Genomic DNA, 20,084 nt, shown 5'->3' with positions numbered 1-20,084 from the left:
TTCTACCCCGTAGCTACCATTGCCCTGCTGCAGCCCCTAACCATCACCCATTTAGGTTTTCTTCTGCCACCCATCTTCCTTGTCAGCAGGACTTAGTATATTTATTTTTTTTTTCTCATTTGATGCCATGTGCTTGCAGAGGAATCTCCCTCTGAAGGAAGTCTTTCTTTAAAGTAGTTATTTGAAACATTTGTTTGGGATTTACAGCAGAATTCACGCTGCTTTTTAGATGTACTTAATATAGCTGAAAAGAAAATATGTTAGCCTTGTTTGTCATTCAGCAGTTATAGCTACGTGCAAGACTGCACTGACAAGGTAATTAAGTCTCTCACAGGGACTTTCTGCATATCTTGCTTTGTGCTGTGCATGCATGGAATGGTCATGTTTAGTTGTGTTGGTAGAGTTCTAGCTCCTCAGAGAGAGGACCGGAGATTAAAACCCTCTTCAGTCCTTAACTTGTATGGATCACTGTTTCACCAAGCCCTCTTTCAAATGAAATACTAAATTAAGCTCTGGGGAGTCTTTTAGAACATAGATCATGTAGGAATGTGTTGCAGCACTTCTCTCATCTACGTGTGACGCGGCTTTCATAAGACCTACCTCCACTGGTAAAATAACACGAGGGGAAAGTAGCTTAAGGTATGGCCTGCTAACTTGGCTGAATGTGTATGGCTTTTCCAGTCACAGGAGGTCCACTTGATTGAGGTAATTATTGACAGATGAACAAGTAATGTTGCAGACAGTTCTAATTGATCTTAGATGCTTGTTGCAGTAATTACACTGTCAGTAGCTGAGTTGTCATTTTACAAACTTCAGACAGACAGCTTAGGTAGCAGAGTGTGGTTGTATTTATTGTGTGTATGCACATTTGCTTTTATAACACAAACAAGTATCTTTAAAACAAAGTATCCATGATTTTTGAATGAATGAGCAATAGTTTCGCTGGCTTCATTTTTTATCTCTGTTGTTTCTCTGCAGGTCAAGGCAACAGATGCAGATGCTGACCAGTTTGGTGAAATTGAGTATTTTCTCTATGATGGATTCCATTATTATGAAAAATCCAAAGCCTTCCAGATTGACCCACGTACTGGTCAGATCTGTGTGTCTCAAGACATCGACAGAGAAGGAGATCCAACCACTTATGATCTCTTAGTAAAAGCTACAGATGGGGTAAGTTTTGCCCTTCCATATTGCCAGATTTGTGAATGTACTGTATACAAACTGCAAATACAATATGCAAATTTGGATGTACTGTATACTTTTAAAGGAGTATGGAGTATGTGAAAATTGCGTGATTTTGAATAAAATTTCTTACCCACACAGAGGGCAGAAGGTAATACTTCAAAGCATAAATTCTGACCCAAATTGATAAAATTCACTGTGAAAATGAAAATCACTCCTAAATGAGTTGTTGAAAACCATTTTTAGGACGTGTTAGTCCCTGCTGATTTCCCCCCCCCACTCTTGGAACTGGTGTACTCCAGGTCACCAGCTTTCTTATAGGTCCCCTTCAGGTACTGGAAGGTCACTGTAAAGTCTCCCTGGAGCCTTCTCTTCTCCAGGCTGAACGACCCCAGCTCTCTCAGCCTGTCTTCGTAGGAGAGGTGCTCCAGCCCTCGGATCATCTTTGTCCTTAACTAACATGAGGACACTTGTTTAAACTTAGAGATTCATGTTATTCAGGTCACATTTTCAGCACAATTTGAGCTGAGAAACATTGCGTAGCTTGGAATAATTTAATTTCAGTCTTAATTTCGTACTTTGGATATTAAGCTTGCATTTAAGATATTGTGCTAAGCATGTCTAATATAACTTAAAAAAGACAGTTGTACTAGAAATACTGGATTTTTCATTAAAATGTCTGCTTTTTGTTAGGTACACTGAAGAAACTTGAACTATGATTTCCATATTCATGAGTAGATGAACTTAAATAGCTGCAGATGATGCTTGGCATTAATTGTTGCATTTTGAATATGTAGGGGTTGAGAGTATATTTGTATACCATTGAATTTGGATATGTGTGTAATAGTTAAGGAATCCATCTGCTTCTTTTCTTTAGCTTTAGGTATCACTATTCAGTGTTTATTTCAGAAGCTACAGAAGCATTCTCTTCTATTAATAGTGCCTTTAGCAGTATGCCTTTTCTTCTCCATAGATTTCTTTTGAGGAGAAACAATTAGATGAGAATGTTGGGGTTTTTTTGTTTTGTTTTTGATTGTATGTTTGTTTCCTGACTCTATCGTATTTGAATGCCTAATAACTTAAGAATGTAAGTCTTTCAGTTAGGATAGTGTCTGTCATCTTTCAGCAGACATAAGTCTATGTGCCCATTTTGGAATTTCTCTGGTTTGTGATTTCTGTCTTAAATTCCTTTCTTGGCAAAATTTTATGGCATACACCTGAGTACAGATTTCCAAACCTCGAAGAATAAAGCAGTCAGTATTACAACGTATAATAGCAGAAAATTAAGCATTTTGCTATAGTTCATCACTACTTTTTTTTTTTCCTCTCTCATATGCGCAGTTTGAAGCTGTATAAATGTAAAGAACACATACATGTATCTGGAATATCAAGATTAGCCTTATTAATAAAGGTGAAGTTGAGAGCTGGACAATAGGAGTGAAATTCTGACAAGTTTCTCAGATATCCAGACTGGTCCACAAGATTATTTTGAAAACGTGAAAGGAAATAGGTTTATATGAAAAAAGCTTGATGCATTCTTTGGTGAAATTATTGTTCTAGTGATAAATCTTATGTCAAAAGTTAAAGAAAAACAGCCGATGCGTTGAAACTATAGATTATTTCATTTTTAAATCAGTCGGTCATTTATCTTCATTTAGGAACCTTGTGTTTTCAGAAGTTCAATAATGGGAAGGGGGATTCAATTTTTGATTGCCTTGTCTGTGACAGGCAGGACTTGATCTTACTGGAACTCAGCACTTTTTAGATCCTATTGATTTCTCTCCTAAAAATTAGCTGTCTGACACCTAAATATTAAAGCACCTAAATTCAATATTAGATTTTCAGAATTTTCAGTATATCTGAACTTATGTTGAGCCACTATCTACCTTTACAGCAGAATTGCAATAGGATATTTTATCTCCTGGCATACAGCTGCTGGTTTTGATGGATCAAAGATGTTAGGTGTGAGGTTCAAAGTGGGGGCTGTGATCAGGGGGAGAAGCACATGCAGAAAAGACAGAGGAAGAGTGAAGGGTCACTGTTAACAAAGGGGAGGGAGAGAGATGAAAAGGAAAGAAAATAACAATGTTAATTAGAAGTGAGGAGGAAAATAAAGCATTTTCCAGGTGGTGCTCAGTTTATCTTACAGCAAAACTCTCAGTTTCCTCCACCTGTTCGTGCCTACTCCATTACATAGTTTTGGAGCTTGTTGGTCATGTCTTTTATGCATTGTGTAGAAAGCGTAATGGGAGAACTGAAACTGCATACAAGAGGCAAGTGGAAAACAGATTCTGTTAAAGTGGTGTTAAATAAACATCCCGTGGGAGCACTCTTGCTAATTAAGTGGCTGATCATAGTGTTAGCCTTTTCAGCTGGCAGTACTGATTTTGGTCCCAAAGTCACTTACTTCACATAACGTATTTGGTGGTACTCCTTGAAATGCTTTTATATGAAAAGAAATCATGTAGCTAGGTTTATAGAATGTTTATAGAATGTTTGCATTGAATCCCACAGCATGTGTGTCTAGCCCTCTCCTGGGGTCTCTGTCTGTGGCAGACTGAGAGCTGCTCCAGTAGTGAGGGTGACCCTCCTGTGATTCATATGCCAGCTCTGCCTGGGACACCCCCTGTTCAAACTGCACTCTTAGTCACAACAGCTGTATTCCTGCACTTGTGACAGATCAGAGAGAGTTTCAGTAGGCTCAGGGTGTCTTTGAATTTACAGTCAGATGAAATTTCTTATAATGATGTTAAAAATATAATTTTTTTTCTCTCTCTGGAAAAAAAAAAAAGGAAGAAAATCAGATGAAGGTATGTTGCTTGGAGTACCTTCACAAATGCTTGAGATATTTAGATGAGGCATACTGTGAAATTGTCTTGCAAAGAGGAAAATATGGAAAAACAGGAATTCTAATAGACGTATTTGCAAGTTCACAAAAGCAGTATAAGGGACAAAATTACTACTTTTTTTTTTGTTTTGAATATGTTCAAACTGAGTTTAGTATGTTTTATTTCTTCTGGTTTGCTTTTTTGTTTGCTTTCACAACGTGATTGAAATGGATGCTCTGTTGTGTGTTTTTCCCTGTTTGCTTGGGGGGGTCTCCAGACTACTACATATGTAAATTTATGCTTCCCTTATGCTTGTTTTGTGTACCTCTTCCTTAAAGGGTCTTAACGTGAATTCGTTTTCATACAGGAAACACTTTTTTTTAACAACACGCATTTTTGCTGCTGTACAGTGGCAAATTTTGTTGCTATGTGTCATGCATAATTCAATCTTTTTGTTAATTCGTGTTTTTTATGATGCCCATCATCTCCCTCTCTTTCAACCAATTGAACAGTGATGCCTGCAGCTGTTTAAAAAAAAAAAAAAAAAAAAAAAAAACAAACCTGCCACAATCCAGAGAAATTTAATTGGAATAATATTAATTTAAATTCTGTCTTGGGGCATCTGTACTGTCTGCTTACAGGCAACAGTTGTCTGGCCTTCAAAGCCAAAATCTGAGTTGCACAATCTTGAGGTGGGTGCACAATGAGAGGCATTCAGGAGTGTCCGACCTTGACTCTGGGAAGAGCTGGCCCAGCTGGGAAGAGTTTTCTTCAGAAGGTGGGAAAGATCGGATAACCTATGATTGTGAGAGCTGCTACCAGGCATAGACCAATTCCAGCCACAAACATCTCTGTGGGTAATGCAGTGCATGTACCAGCATACCATCGCTCTTCATCAGTGCGGCAAGAAGTTTCGAAAATTGAAGAGCACAGGCAAGATGTTCTACCACTCCTTGTCCCCCGCAACTAAGGGAGGGGACAGGAGTGCCATGCCACATCTGTACGCCCTACTGAGAGTCTAGAGGTTTGGGTTTGTGGTTTGGGTTTTTTTTGTCTTTTCCCTTTGCAGAATGGACTGCCTTTGTTTTGTTTTCTCCAAGTGAGGTTCCTGAGTACTATGGTAGGATTTGAAGGCTGCCATTGAATGGTGGTGGGAGGCATTTTGGTGGGTTGGTTTGAAAATCTGTGCCCCAGTGCCTTTTTGTCATTTTGCCTGTTTTTCCCCAGTTTCCCTCTGGTAGGCTCTGGTTTTGGCATATCCCAGGATTCACTAGCATGTAGTGCTTCAGGTACCTTCTCAATGTGTTCATGCTCCACAGCTTTTTTTTTTTTTTTTGCTTTTTTTTTCCCTGGGTACATTGTGAGTGAGAAGGGAAGGATGGAGCTTTTTAGTTGAGTTTCTTTTTTATTCTGGACTAGTCACAGCTTTTAGATGTTGTCAGGGCTGAAAATACTTCAGGGTACGTGTCTTTCATCCTAACTTGTTGGCCCAAGAAAGCCATGCCCACTGTACTGTTAGCATAGAATAGACTATTTCAGTTGGAAGGGACCTACAACGATCTTCTAGTCTAACTGCCTGACCAATTCAGGGGTGACCAAAAATTAAAGCTTGTTGTTAAGGGCATTGTCCAAATGCCTCTTAAACACTGACAGGCTTGGGCATTGACCGCCTCTCTAGGAAGCCTGTTCCAGTGTTTGACCACCCTCTTGCTAAAGAAATGCTTCCTAATCACAGAATCACAGAATGGTAGGGGTTGGAAGGGACCTTTGGAGATTCATCCTTGTCCAGTCTAAACCTCCCCTGGCACACCTTTGAACCATTCCCACGCATCCTATCACTGGATACCAGGGAGAAGAGATCAGCATGAAGACTGAGGGAAAAAATGCATGGAATGCCTCAACTTCTTCTTCATCCCTATTAGTCATATGACCATCTTTGATCAGTATGAGTCCAATATTTTCTTTAGATCTCCTCTTGCTATTAACATACTTAAAAAAGCCCTTTGTGTTATCTGAAACAGCACTGGCCAGTTTCAACTCTAATTGAGCTTTGGCCTTTCATGTCGTCTTGCTGCATATATGAACCAGAGCTCTGTAATCTTCCTGCGAAGCCTGATCTTGCTTCCAGAGATCATACAATTTCTTTTTCCTCTTGAGCTCGATGAGGATTTCCCTATTCAGCCAAGCTGCTGCTCTGCCCTGCCTGCTTGACTTAACAACACAGTGGAATTGTGCTTCTAAAAAGTGGTTCTTAAAGACTGAACAGTACTTGTGGACTCCTGAGCCCTCAAAAACAGATTCCCCTGGTACTCTGCTAAATAGGTCTCTGAACAGCTTAAAGTTTGCTCTCCTGAAGTCTGGGGTAGCAACTCTGCTGTCCTTTTTTTCTTGTTACACTGCAAAATTTAAACTCAACCATTTCATGATCACTGTGGCCAAGACAACCACCTACAATAGGAGGGCATCTTTCCTAGTTGGCTCACTAAGTACCTCCTACAGACTTCAGGAATTTCCAAGACCTGCTCATCACAGCAGCATGATATTCCCAGTTGATGCCTGGGAAGTTGAAATCTCCCATAAGGACCACAGCTACTGATCTAGAAATTTCTCCTAATTGCCTCTAGAATAACTCATCTGTGCTTATATCCTGGTTGGGTAATCAGTAGTAGACACCCACTACAACATCTCCTTTGTCTTCCATCTCCCTAATCCTCACCCACATTGTCACTAACTGTAAGGGCTGTGCAATCAAACCTCTTACATATAGTGTGATGCCTCCAGCTCACCTGCCCTGCCTGAACAGCCTTTAGCCCTCCATCACAGCACCCCAACTGTGGGACTCATTCCACCAGTGCTTCTGGTGGACGAGAAGCTCAACATGAGCTGGCAATGCACACTTGCAGCCCAGAAACCTGCTGCAGCTGCATCCTGGACTGCATCAAAAGAAGTGTGGCCAGCAGGTCGAGGGAGGTGATTCTGCCCCTCTACTCCTCTCTCGTGAGACCCCACCTGGAGTATTGTGTGCAGCTCTGGAGTCCTCAGCACAAGGACATGGACCTGTTGGAACGGGTCCAGCAGAGGGCCACGAAGACGATCGGAGAGCTGGAGCACCTATGCTATAAGGACAAGCTGAGAGAGTTGTGGTTGTTCAGTCTGGAGAAGAGAAGGCTCTGATGAGACCTTATAGCCCCTTCCAGTACCTAAAGAGGGCCTACAGCAAGGATAGAGAGGGACTCTTTATCAGGGAGTGTAATGATAGGGCAAGGGATAACGGTTTCAAATTGAAAGATGGTAGATTTAGATTGAATATTAGGAAGAAATTCTTTACTGTAAGGGTGGTGAGGCAGTGGAACAGGTTGCCCAGAGGAGCTGTGGATGTCCCATCCCTGGAAGTGTTCAAGGCCAGGCTGGATGGGGCTTTGAGCAACCTGGTCTAGTGGGAGGTGTCCCTGCCTGTGGGAGGTGTCCCTGCCCATGGCAGGGAGGTTGGAACTAGACGACCTTCAGGGTCCCTTCCAACCCAAACCATTCTATGATTCTCTCTTCCCCCTGCCCATTTGTTAGCCTTTGCCTGGACTAAGATCTGCTGATTTTGGGCCATAATTTCTCCAAGGAAAAGGACATCCATGTCATAGGACAAAACCCATGGAAATAATTTCTGTCAGAGAATGATGGAGAGAAGCAGAAGAGCATGCAGCCTGCCTTGTCTCTGGAGAGTGGGGGCATAGAGCCCCACAGCTCTCGGGCAGATCTGACTACCTGACCTGGGCACGCAGCACGGAGGGACACTACCGTGTATGTTCATCTGCTAATCTGGGTTGCTCTTTCCTTGTCCTCTTGTTAGAAGCTGCTGGTGGACAGCAACACAGTGGCAGAGTTACTTTTGTATGTGCAGGCTACGGGGCATGTCCACTACTCAGGTTCACAGTGCTCAGAAGATCTTGTGAGTGCTGTAAGGGCTTAGGGGGTATTTGTTGTGACTGAGGTTGTTCTGTGTAGCACAGTATGAAAGTGCTTTTGACAGCAGGGAGGTGGTCTGCAGACCTGCAATGCAGGCAGTTTTGCTTGAGTGAAACAGCCTGACAATGGTTTATTGAACCTTTTGCAATGATTATGCAGCAGCTGAAAAACTGAAGACCTAGCATTCCCTATAAAAGAAAAAAGGATGCTTCTTTTCATTGCCAGTTGATTAGTATTAAGGTAATAAGACTTTTAATTGCCATCTTTTCTAGATGTCTATCTTTGAGTCTTAAGTCTTTTTATCCTTTTCTGGAGGTTGCTTTTTTTAAAAAAAAAAAAAAATCAGTGTTTTTGTATGCTGAAAACTACTTCAAAATCAGATGCACTTGTAGAAACTAAAATAAAAACCTAAGAATTTTAAATACAGTGCTTTAAAGTAGATTATAAGTCTCATCTAATTGCATATACAAGTGCATCTGCTAAATATGAAGGTACAGTTATGTAGAGGATTGTGATCACATCTGTACTGTATGCTCAAATTATCGCTTACTGAGTTTACTTGGGATTATGTGCTTCCTTACACAGATGGGTGTTACCACTTCTTGTTAGGAAGCAGCAGTCTTTCAAAATTCAACTTAAATGCTTTGAGAATGTTTGCATAGACAATTAAAGTGCACATATGCAAAAAATTAAAAACAGACTGAGCTTTAGCTTTAGGCATTGTGGATAAACCAACCTCGCTGTCACAGAACACTTGGCTAAAGCTGCCTCCTAGTATTGACTCTGATGCTACACCTGGGATTCTTCAAAACCATGTATTTTGTATGTAACTGCATGTAATGACTTTCAAGGTCTGTTGCTTAGGAGCTCTGACATACTGAGGGACAAGTATGTAAGCAGTTCACCTGCATAGTAACAGTATTTTTTCTTTCATGAAGGTGTGTTTCCTCTTAAAAAACAACAAAAAATTAAACAGGCATAACTCCCAATTTGACGTGATGAGATTGTTAAGTGGAAGTTTTATCATGGAAAGAAGACACCAGGCTTGGGCTTCAAGGCTGAAGTGCAATGATACATTTTTTGGGGGAATTTATAGTGTATTCTGAACTCTTTCAATTTACATCACTTGCAGCAAATTATGAAATTGTCTGTCAATGTAGAGTATGACATTAGCACCTTTTATGTTACTGTTCATCTTTAAACAGGTAACAGAGCCATTCATTAAGCATGAAAACTCTGCCAGTTATGTAGGTTGGTATTTATTTAGCTTCTGAAGAACTTCTAATAATACTGAAACTCTAGTGACTCTCTTACTGCCTTTCTGCATGGAAAAATATTGTTCTTCATCTCTTGCTTTTTAGTAAACCACACTGCTGCCTAACTTTCTTTGTCTTTTACACTGAAGCCATTGAAATGTGGAGGTAAGAGCTCAACACTCACAGGCAAAGCTTCTGAAGAAGTTAAGGCTTTTGAAATCATGGCGTCGCTCCATTTTTACAGTATTGCAACTTCAAGGCAACATATCTTTTAGGTTTAACACCAAAAAAAAAAAGTCTTCATGTCAGAGATCCTGTATATCTGTATATCACAGTTTAGTTTGTAATAAAAATTTGACAGCACAATTCACTGACAAAAACGTTGGAGGCTGTTCATGGAAATCTTGATGTATTCTTAAGCATTTTACAGCATCAAGATGAAGAAATACAGCTATTTGAAGTAGCACCATTTCTGCTTATTAAGCTAAAGAGTTTCTCCTGCCAAAGGCAGGAAATTTTTTTTTTTTTGAGACATGATGAAGAGGTGTACTAATAGATTTATATTTTTACACAAATTTGGTCCTGCCAAAGTAAAGAAAATATTACTTGCGGTTATTTTGACTTGGTGGTAATTTCTTGTGTCCCCTTTTTGTTCCATGGGAGACACAACTCTCAGGATTCTGACAAAGCAGCTGTTGTAATTGTGACTTGTGTTGCATCAAACAGCACGATAATAGCTAAAAATACTTTAACATTTGTTCAAAATGAACAACTGTGGCTTTCTGTTGCTTGTAACATGTTTTGACAAGTGTAATTTTTTGTCAGTAACAGACTCGTTTAAATCAGCCTTCATATTTTGGAAGATCTACTAGGTCGTGCTTGCCTCTGAGTTGATGAACTATATTCTTGTGGTTAGAAAGAGAAGTAGTTTGTTCCTTCTCACCTGGGATGATACTTAAAAATTTTCATAGAGAAAGAACTGGAACATACCAGTTAATATCATAAGTTAATAAGTTAATATCGTACTTTACTCATGTGAGGGGATACCTTGCTTCTTCAGGAAAAGAAGGATCTGTCTCCATCATAAAATTTGGTCGGTCTTCTGAGAGATTAGATAGTTAGTAGGTTTCCAACTTGCTTCCCCCATATACTTAGAATTAATCCATTTCCAAAGACTTTACAGTCTTTACGTAACTCCATAGGATAAATACAAATGGGCTGGAGAGTGGTGTTTTTTTTTTTAATGTCTGCTTAGCAATAATGAAACTTGGAAGAAGCAGTTAAACACAAGTTCTCGTGAGTTTTTGTAGCTTGGTTTCATGCTGTTCCAAACTTTGCCTCTTTTTAGATGCTTTTTATTCTTGACCTCACTTCTTTCTCGGCCCTCTTCCCTTAAAAATGTTTCCGATTCCTGTCCTAAAGTACCTGAAAGCTGTGGAGCCACAGAGCATCTTCTGACAGTGCATGTAGGGCTCCCCTTTTAGCTCCTGTGCAAGGATTTCCTGCCTGTGGAAATCAAGGTGTTGGGGAAGGGGCTCACCCTGAAGTGGCGTTGGGGTGTTGTCAGAGAGCCCACTAGCTCTGCACATCCCCACTTCCCCATATCAGCACAGGATTTCATGATTGTCTCAGTAGTTGAGGCTGGTGTTAACCTAGTACCCTTCACAGTTCTGGTCCCCAGGCGCATGTCCTGGCTGTCCTGGCTGCTGGCTACCTCCACAGCAGTGTGAGCCCTGGAAGCATACCATGCCTTATTTTCTTTGGAAGAAAACCCAAGCACGCTAGGGGGCCAGATCCCCTAGTCTGCGGGTGAAAAATAGACACGTGATGCACAAGATCATCTTAATTTTCCACATACTTGAGCTTTCATGGGAATGTCACTGATACCCAACAGAGGTAATACTACTGCATGGATGAAAAAAACCAAAACAGAACAAAGCTAAAAAACCTATGAAAATGTTGGCGAGAATACAGATAGTATTTTTGCCCAAAAGTAAGTTAGACCCTCAAGATATGAGCGGCAAACCTTCAAAAATAGCTCTAGGGGAGATTGTTATGCTGCAAGGCAACTCTAATGGAGCAGTATCCAGTCTAAATTGTTGTAGAGTTTCATGAAGGTCAGGTTTAAAAATAATTGACATGAACAATTAGGTTGCAGAAATATGCAACCTAGGTTGTTTTTGGGTTTTTTTTTGTATCATAGCTACTGTGACTGCAAAATTAAGTTTGGACTTGCTCAGCATAGCTTGTCATTTGTAGGCACCAACATCAGATCTGTGTCAGCAGTTTTATTAAGTGACTAATTGGTGCAAGCACAGTGCTCTCAGTGTGACTTTGAAGAGCACGGGATTCTTCCATAGTCTGTATCTTAGTGTACTGCATACAGCATGTGCAGGCTATATATACATGTGCCGCTTTGTGCCTCCGCTGTACACATCAGTGTGCCAGCATTCACTGTTAGCTATGCGTTAGTTCCAGGTGGAACTGCTTTCTTATAAAAGTGCCTGTAGTTGTTACAGTTGTAAAATAGCCTTGGAAATATGGACCCCTCCAAACTGATGGAGTCCACAGGAAGCACAAGGTAATGCCTCTGAGAAGTAAATTGCCATTTGTTTCACTCAGGGCCCTGTGGGGTCTGCGCCTCAGCACGCACAGTATTGTATTTTTTCCAGATTGTCACAAAATTCAGTGCTTTGCCATGGAAAAGCATGATTTTGCTGTAGTGTGGTTTGATAAGCCAGAGTGCAGTTGCTCCTTGCTTCTCCGGTTTCACTGCAGAGCAGGGCTAAATGTGATCCTGTGGCTGCCCACCTGGTATTTCAGTGGGCTCTTTGTGGGCACCTGTAGCAGGAGCTTGAACTGTGTGGAGAGCAGCGCAGCAGCTGGGCTGGGGTCGCAAAGAGGTGCCGAAGTTGCAACCAAGGCCTGGCTCTTTTCCCATCTCTTTCTGTAGGGAAAAGAAACAAGAGCAGAGAAGTTGAGCCAAGCCCCCTAGAAAGCATAGCGAGACCTCTTTCCCTCAAAATCACAAATAATTTTATGTAATCAGTTCCGAATTTTACATTAATAAATTGTTTCAGCTACATGCTTCAGTCAAATTTGGTATTGTTCTGTCTCTGTGTACACAAAGTGAAGGTGTGGGGATGTAGACAAGCACGTGTGCATACATATAGATATATATATACACACACACGTATACACAAATATGTATATGTATAGACACACACAGTCTGTATCAGCAGAACTACTTAAACCTGCCAGGGTACTAAATTGAGGATAGGTCTTGCTGGTAGGAGTCTGACAGGTCAGCTTTTGGCTGTCCTGCACTGCTTTGCTTTCAGTCTATGTACCTAATCAATAGTTGAAAAAGCCTCATATTCGCTGTTATGATGGTGACCCTTTTTAAATCTGAAAGACTCATAAACAGAAAGAAGTTATTCCCACTTTACTGGAGCACCACAGTCACCTGAGGGGCATATGTTTCTCAGGCAGAAAACCCTGACTTTCATCTGTGAAGGAATAAGTGCTGTGTAGGGGATTATAGTAAAAACAGTGAGGTTAGACTAGTGAGGATTTGACGTGTATAGTTCTCGTTAGTATTAACAAAAATAACTTTGTGTTCAGGTCTCACTGTTGTAAGAAGCTGAACTTCTTTGTGTACTCAGTCAGTATACTGGAGTTGTTCTGAACATGTAGTTTGCCTAAATGCAGCATTTTGGGGTATTACAGATACCGTAAGTCATTTTTACCAGATATTTTCATTGCTCACTATTGTTGTAGCTTGTTCTTTTTCCTAATAATGAGCTGGAGCTCGATGTGCATCATTCTATTGTGTACACTTTTAAAATTGACCTGGTATTTTGTTTTGATCTTTCTGATTTATCCAACAGGGTGGGCTGAGTGCCCAAGCTTTTGTTCGCATCGAGATAGAAGATATTAACGATAATCAACCTGTTTTTGAACAAGCCGTGTATGTGACAAGCATCAGCAGTCACACACAGCCAGGAACAGAGATCATCAATGTTGTTGCCACAGACAGAGATTCGGGAATATATGGCGTTGTCACATATGAACTGGTCCCGGGAGAATTTTCTTCTTTTTTCACAGTGGATACATCCACAGGTACTGTATGAGTCTATGATTCAGAAAGGCTATAATTATACAACATGTATCTTTGCCTTGATGATGCTTTTTTTTATTTGGAGTCATGTCATTCAGTTAAGACTTAGATTCTGCTGGAAAATAATTCTCGAGGAAGATGGAGGATTTAGGTTTAACATGAAACCTTTGCATTCACTGAAATAAAAAGGAGAATGGGAAACATATGTACTATGTTTCCAGTGCAATACAGGACAAGCAGTATGCCACTTATCCACTATTGTCAGCCATAAACCTATTCATCATTGTAAGAAATAATCAAAGCATTATTTTTTATAATAATATCTGAATTCCTGAAATGTTTAGGTCTTACACTTGAGGAGCAATAGAAGACCCTTCAAGATGCTTGTCCTTTCATTTCATCTCTTTGTTTCTGTCCTAATCTTCTTTCCCCACACAGTGCTAGAATAAGTCCCCATTCTGCTTGCAGTCTTATAATATCCAGCTGCCTCCCAGTTTGACTCAATGATTAGCTTTGCAAGTGTCTTTTTCTGCCTTTTACTTCCTGATGTGACTCTGTCTTGGTTTCTGGTGAGAGGTTCAATGAAGGAGTGACGATGAGAGCAAGAAAACAATTATGGCAAAGGCAAATCTGGGTGAATTTTTTCGAAGACAGGTTGAATCTCACAGGTTGAATTACTTTTCCCATGGCCACAAAGCAGCCCCTATAGTCTGCTTTCTAACTTTAAAATAGTTATCAACATCAACTGGAAAGAACATGAGCAGTGTGTTTACAAATGTCCATGCTGCCTTTAAGGGAGCGGTTAACTAAATTGCAGCTACGATTGTACTTGAGAGCCAGCCTTGCATATGAGTGTATCCTGATCAACAGTTTGCTTCGTGATGGTCATGGCTCAGGGGGTTGTTTTATATGTTTTAAGAATTTTTGGGGCTGTTGTACGTGTGTATATATTAGCTGTTTGGCATATGAAATGTTGCAAGGCTCTATTCTTTCAAAATGGTGACTATTTTCACTTTCTCAGAAGGTCTCCAAAATATTCTGATGAACAGAAAAAACTAATCTTCTTAGGAAGTCAGTCTGCTTGTCTTGGCTATTTCAGAATTTATTTAACTGTGGACTTTTAACTGCTTGTCAAATCAGATTCTCTGGGGCATAACTGATGCCAGAAATATATAGGTCAATCAATAATTAGCGAGCTGGATCTCCACAGGTATTTAACTAGTCATTTTAAAGCTGCCCCAGCAGGCTTGTCAGAGAGAGCCCCTGTGGATCACGCTAGCAGCACTGGCTTTGCAGCAGTCCTCTCTTTTGAAAGGCTTCTTCCTCAGATTGTGACCTTTTGGCCCTTTTTTCCAGTTTTGGCACGTTGTATAGGAAAAATGTCATGCTTAATCATGAAGACCATGTAAGTTTATAAGTTATTATTATCTTGCAGATCTATCATGGTATTTTATCAAAGGCAGACCAAATTCAGGGTAAAGCTGCTTGAGGTCGTTATTGCTGACATTTCATGATGAGAAGAGCATTTAGGTCAGAGACACTATTCCCAGCATTATAGTGCTTGGAATCTGATTGCACTTAATCAGATCTCCTGGGTAATTCACAAGGTGTGACTGTGTCTAATTTTAACTTATTAATATTAATGGTGTGTGTTGGGTTTTTTCCTGAAAAATACACTTTTTCCTTTTATATTCTTCCACGTCTACCTACAATAGCGCTTATGCTTAGTCACTGGTGAGCAGAATGATTTTTAGACTCTTGGCAAAAATAAACATTATAAACAAAATAAACATTAAAATTGCCAACTTGTCGCACAGGTGTTTTGCAATCTTTGCAGGTTAAATAGAGGCAAAAGCTGTTTAGTATTCAGAGGAAGAAGCTCTTCCTCCTCTACTTCTTGTTAGGCAAGTGACATTTTCCAGTTTTCATTGTGCTTAAGCTATCTTCATATGCTCTGATATCTGGCCCAATTTAGATGTGTCTCTCTGGAGGTTATGTGAGGGACTTTTTTTATCTAGTAATGTGGGCTGCATTTTGTGAGCAGAGGGCAATGGACAAGTATGGCAAGAAATAGGAATTCTTCTGGAGGTGGATCTCCAAACCCATAAGCCAATCAAGATTATATTACAGTTTTGGTCTTTGGTTTTCTGATCTTGTGGACATGCAGTCTGTGACTGATGTGTTCTGAAGTTTTTCCAGTTTGCAGTATGGCATATTCTGTTTTATCTGGTCTTTTCACTACTAGCAGACCTAAAAGGAGGCACAGTGATGGTGTTGGAATCCTATCAGGAACTTGCCTTCCTGATAAATTTTATTTTTTTAATTATTACTTTTTCTCACTGGTAGAGCATTTAGAAATGATGAATGAAAATCAGTGCATTAGTCTTTTGATTTATTATGCTTATTATAGCCCTTAGTATTATGCATAGAAGTGCACAGAGATATTTTCCGTATTATGAGATTTAAATTAATTAGTAGCTAACTGTTTGTCACATTACAACACATTAAAATCATACACAAGATGACACTGTTGTCTATGGCATATGTGATTTCTTATTTTATGGCATCTAGATTGTGGACTTGAAAATTTATCTTACTGTGGTTTTCTTCAGGGGTGTTTTTGGAGTGTTGCACTTAGAATACTCACTAAAGATTCACTTTTTCCCCCCATTTCCTTTTTTATTTTTAAAAGAGAAATGGATAAAATAATAAAATAAAGACTTGTAACTAAAATTCTTCACTGCTATGGCTTGCTTATGGCTGTTGCTTTGTGAAAGCAACTGTGTGGATGTATCAAGAAAGCTTTTAGCTTTGCATAGTGAGCCATGTTCACAATACAGGATTTCATACCAGCTGGTTGACCACTGACTGTATAGAATATATCAATGGTGCTTTTGATATGTGGATATTCTGAGGTTGAGTCACATCCACGTTCCTTGAAGGGGATCCATCTTTTGTTTCAAGCACTGTGACATGTGGATGTTGTATATAGATAAATTCAATGGGAGTGGAAAGGAAGAGCCTTTCATTGGGCAGATAGATATTCCATTAAAAGTTTTTTGAAATCTAAACAAGTCTTTACTAGCGGCATTTGTTTGCTATTTTAGCTTTTAGATACTGCATTTGTTGTTGTGATATGCTCTTGTACTCATAAACAACATTTATTGCATTTCCCTTTGAGAAAAAATTGAAATGAAGTCTTTTTCATTTGATTGATGATAGACTGTCCACAAGAAAAACCACTGTAAGAACTGTGTAACTAGAAAAATGTAAGGATAGGGAACTGTAAACCAGTTCCCCTGCTAGTTCGTGACTCTTGCTATCGTTTGTTTCTAGTGTTGGTGTAAACAACATCATGGCTTCATTATATTTCCTTTTGTAGATATCTGATCCATCCATGCTCTGTGAACAGCACTCATGAATTGATTAGAACAGACCAAGTTGAAGAGCTCTTCTGGCTAAGAAACTGTTTGAGATATGTTTGCTTATTTTCCCCTCGTTACCTATCTGAAAGACAGTGTATTTATAGTTATGGCTGAGCAGGTGATTAAAAATGTAAGTCACAGGATATTAGCACAGGTGTGGCAGAAAACCTATGCAGTGCTTAACTTTAAGACTTTGGGATTAACAATTTAATTGCTAAACTTTCATTATGGGACAAGCATTAATATTTTCTTTCACTTAGGGGCATATGATTCATTTTTCCATTGATCTTAGTGATACCCTTCTTGAGAGCTGGATAAAAAGATGTTATCATCTTACTGTAGCTCTGGTTCAAGGAAGATGTTTCAAATCAACAAAATTAATAATAGTCTTTGAAAATTATTTTGTGTCAGTGTGACTTCATCCTGTCAGTCTTCAGGTAAATAGTCTGTTCATATTCTTAGAATGACTCCCCTCCAACAACTACTCGCTGTGTACAGAGGAAACTCTCATGAAGGCTAAGTAAAAGGCAGCAGTTACTGATATATGTTTATTTGAAGGTACTAGCGATTTAAACCTAGTATGAAAAGGATGTAGAGAAAGTAGCATTCATTCACACAATGTACATTACATCGGTATAAGCATTTAACTTAGCTTCCCTGTTTCTTTCAACTATATGAGATATTTGGGCTTGTGTTTCTGTGAATCCTACCTAAATTAGATGCGTAAAACAGAGGCTATGACCTTCCTCCTTTGTATTTTACTGAGAATGTTTCTGTGAGTGTGGTGAGTTGACCCTGGCTAGATGCCAGGTGCCCACCAAAACCACTCTGTCAGTCCTCTCCTCAGCTGGGCAGGGGAGAGAAAATATACCAAAAGGCTCGTGGGTCGAGAAGAAGACAGGGAGATCACTCAACAGTTATTGTCATGAACAAAACAGACTCAACTTGGGGAAATTAATTTAATTTATTGCCAATCAGATCAGAGCTGGGTAATGAGAAATAAAACCATATCTGAAAACGCCTTCCTCCCACCCCTCCCTTCTTCCCAGGCTCAGCTTCACTCCCAATTTTTCTACCTCCTCTCCCCGAGTGGCGCAGGCAGACGGGGAATGGGGGTTGTGGTCAGTTCATCACACGTTGTCTCTGCCGCTCCTTCCTCCTCAGTGGGAGGACTCCTCACACTCTTCCCCTGCTCCAGCGTGGGGTCCCTCCCACGGGAGACGGTCCTCCACAAGCTTCTCCAATGTGGGTCCTTCCCACAGGCTGCAGTTCCTCACAAACTGCTCCAGCGTAGGTCCCTTCCACGGGGTGCAGTCCTTCAGGAACAGACTGCTCCAGCGTGGGTCCCCCATGGGGGCACAAGTCCTGACAGCAAACCTGCTCCAGTGTGGGCTCCTCTCATCATGGGTCCACAGGTCCTGCCAGGAGCCTGCTCCAGCACAGGCTTCTCCACGGGGTCACAGCCTCCTTCGGGCATCCACCTGCTCTGGTGTGGGGTCCTCCACAGGCTGCAGGTGGCTATCTGCTCCACCATGGACCTCCATGGGCTGCAGGGGGACAGCCTGCCTTACCATGGTCTTCACCATGGGCTGCAGGGAAATCTCTGCTCCGGCGCCTGGAGCATCTCCTCCCCTTCCTTCTTCACTGACCTTGGTGTCTACAGAGTTTTTTCTCTCACATATTCTCACTTGTCTCTCTGGCTGCAACAACTTAAATATGTTCTCAGAGAGGCGCTACCACTGTTGCTGATGGGCTTGGCCTTGGCCAGCAGCATGTCCATCTTGGAGCCAGCTGGCATTGGCTCTATCGGACATGGGGTAAGCTTCCAGCAGCTTCTCAGAGAAGCCACTCCTGTAGCCCTCCCGCTACCAAAACCTGGCCATGCAAACCCAATACAGTGAGGAGTTTGGAGATCTTTCCATTGACTTGAAGATACTTGGATCGACCTTTTGTCATAATATCATCTGTTACCTATTTACATAAAAAAATGCATATTAAGTACAACAGACAAGCCTTGTTACAAGAGCTGGTCAGTAGTTTAGCATTAATATTTTTTTTTTCAACATAAAAGTACAGCTTCTGCAAAATGAGCATTCTTTTGAGGAAATTTTGACTTGCTAAAAACGTAATTCATTTCCTTTAAAATGCATTCTAATTTCTTTTTAACTGCATAGCATAGGGCATCATGTGACTAAAACGTCCTGTAAGAGATGTAGAGCAGTTTAGGAGCTTAGTCCTTTGGAGAAGAATAAAAGGAGGAATACAGCTGAAGGACACACAAATTTAAGAATATAAGAATTATTAATTTAATCAGCCAAAAGGCAGATTTTAGTCCAGCATCTTATCTTTTTAACAGTGCCTGGTAATGCATACAAAGAGAGGGCTTAAGTGTAGAGCTTGTGCAGAGCAGTCCCTCCACTGATATATTTTTCTTGTTTTGTCAGCATGCAATTTAGTGCTGTACTACTTCCATTACTGTACTATGGCACCATATGTAAATGCGATTTAATGTCAAACTGACTTAAAATAAACTTTTTGATTTGGTTCAGAGTACCAGAATAGATTCATTCCAGTTAAGGATGTCGACAAGTTTTGTTTTATTAAAGAACATTGAAATGTTCTTTAGCAATCACATCTTAGGAGATTTTCATTGCATGAAAAAGTTTTGCTTTATTTTTATTACAATACAGGTTGAAAACAAAAGTTGAAATACAAAAAAATTCCTTTTTGGGGTAAAAAAACCCCCAAACTTTGTTTAACTCCCTACAATGTTTAATATATAGCAGATTGTAATAGGCATCAAAGTAAAACTGAGATGCATCCTTTTTAAAGAAAACAAGGCCATTTTTATTATGATTAATGATGTTTTCATATAGTATTGTAGGAAAAAATAGTTTATTTTTAAACTACTTCTGGCATTTTCATACAGCATGTAGTACATTTGCTAAACATATGAAGAGGTTCACATAAATAACTAAAATTAGGAGTGTTTTATTTTGGAACGTTTTGAGGCTACTTTTTTTTTAAACTGCAGTTTCTTCAATTACTGTTTTTCTGATCTTTCATATGAAATTGATAGCATATTCAGAATGCTGCAAATCAGATGAGTATGTCTGAGACATTGGTTTAGCTCACTAAGTTTTCACTGAGTAATTTGTGGACATTTACCTTCACTGAGATCTCATCTAATGAGAAATCTATCATAAAGAATACAGGAAACAGTATATTTTGTGAAGCACACAAAATTTGTTGTAGTAAGTGTGAGAGTTTTAGCCCTGAAAGAAAACTGTGCAGCAGAACAGCATGAGGAAAT

At 40.0% G+C, this 20,084-nt stretch overlaps 1 protein-coding gene across 1 annotated transcript in view; it reads left to right on the top strand.

Annotated features, from left to right (window-relative positions):
- Nucleotides 1-926: 926 nt before the first annotated feature.
- Nucleotides 927-20,084, top strand: part of DCHS2 (dachsous cadherin-related 2) — a 77,531-nt gene continuing 58,373 nt past the window's right edge. The window contains 3 exon segments of the mRNA XM_074589717.1: nt 927-953; nt 955-1,170; nt 13,117-13,348. Of these exon segments, the coding sequence (XP_074445818.1) occupies nt 927-953; nt 955-1,170; nt 13,117-13,348 (475 nt within the window).

Source organism: Larus michahellis, chromosome 5 (genome assembly GCF_964199755.1).
Source record: "Larus michahellis chromosome 5, bLarMic1.1, whole genome shotgun sequence".
In the NCBI taxonomy this organism is placed as follows: Eukaryota; Metazoa; Chordata; class Aves; order Charadriiformes; family Laridae; genus Larus; species Larus michahellis.
The sequence above is the reverse complement of the archived record's forward strand: the minus strand, read 5'-3'. Positions and strand labels throughout refer to the sequence as shown.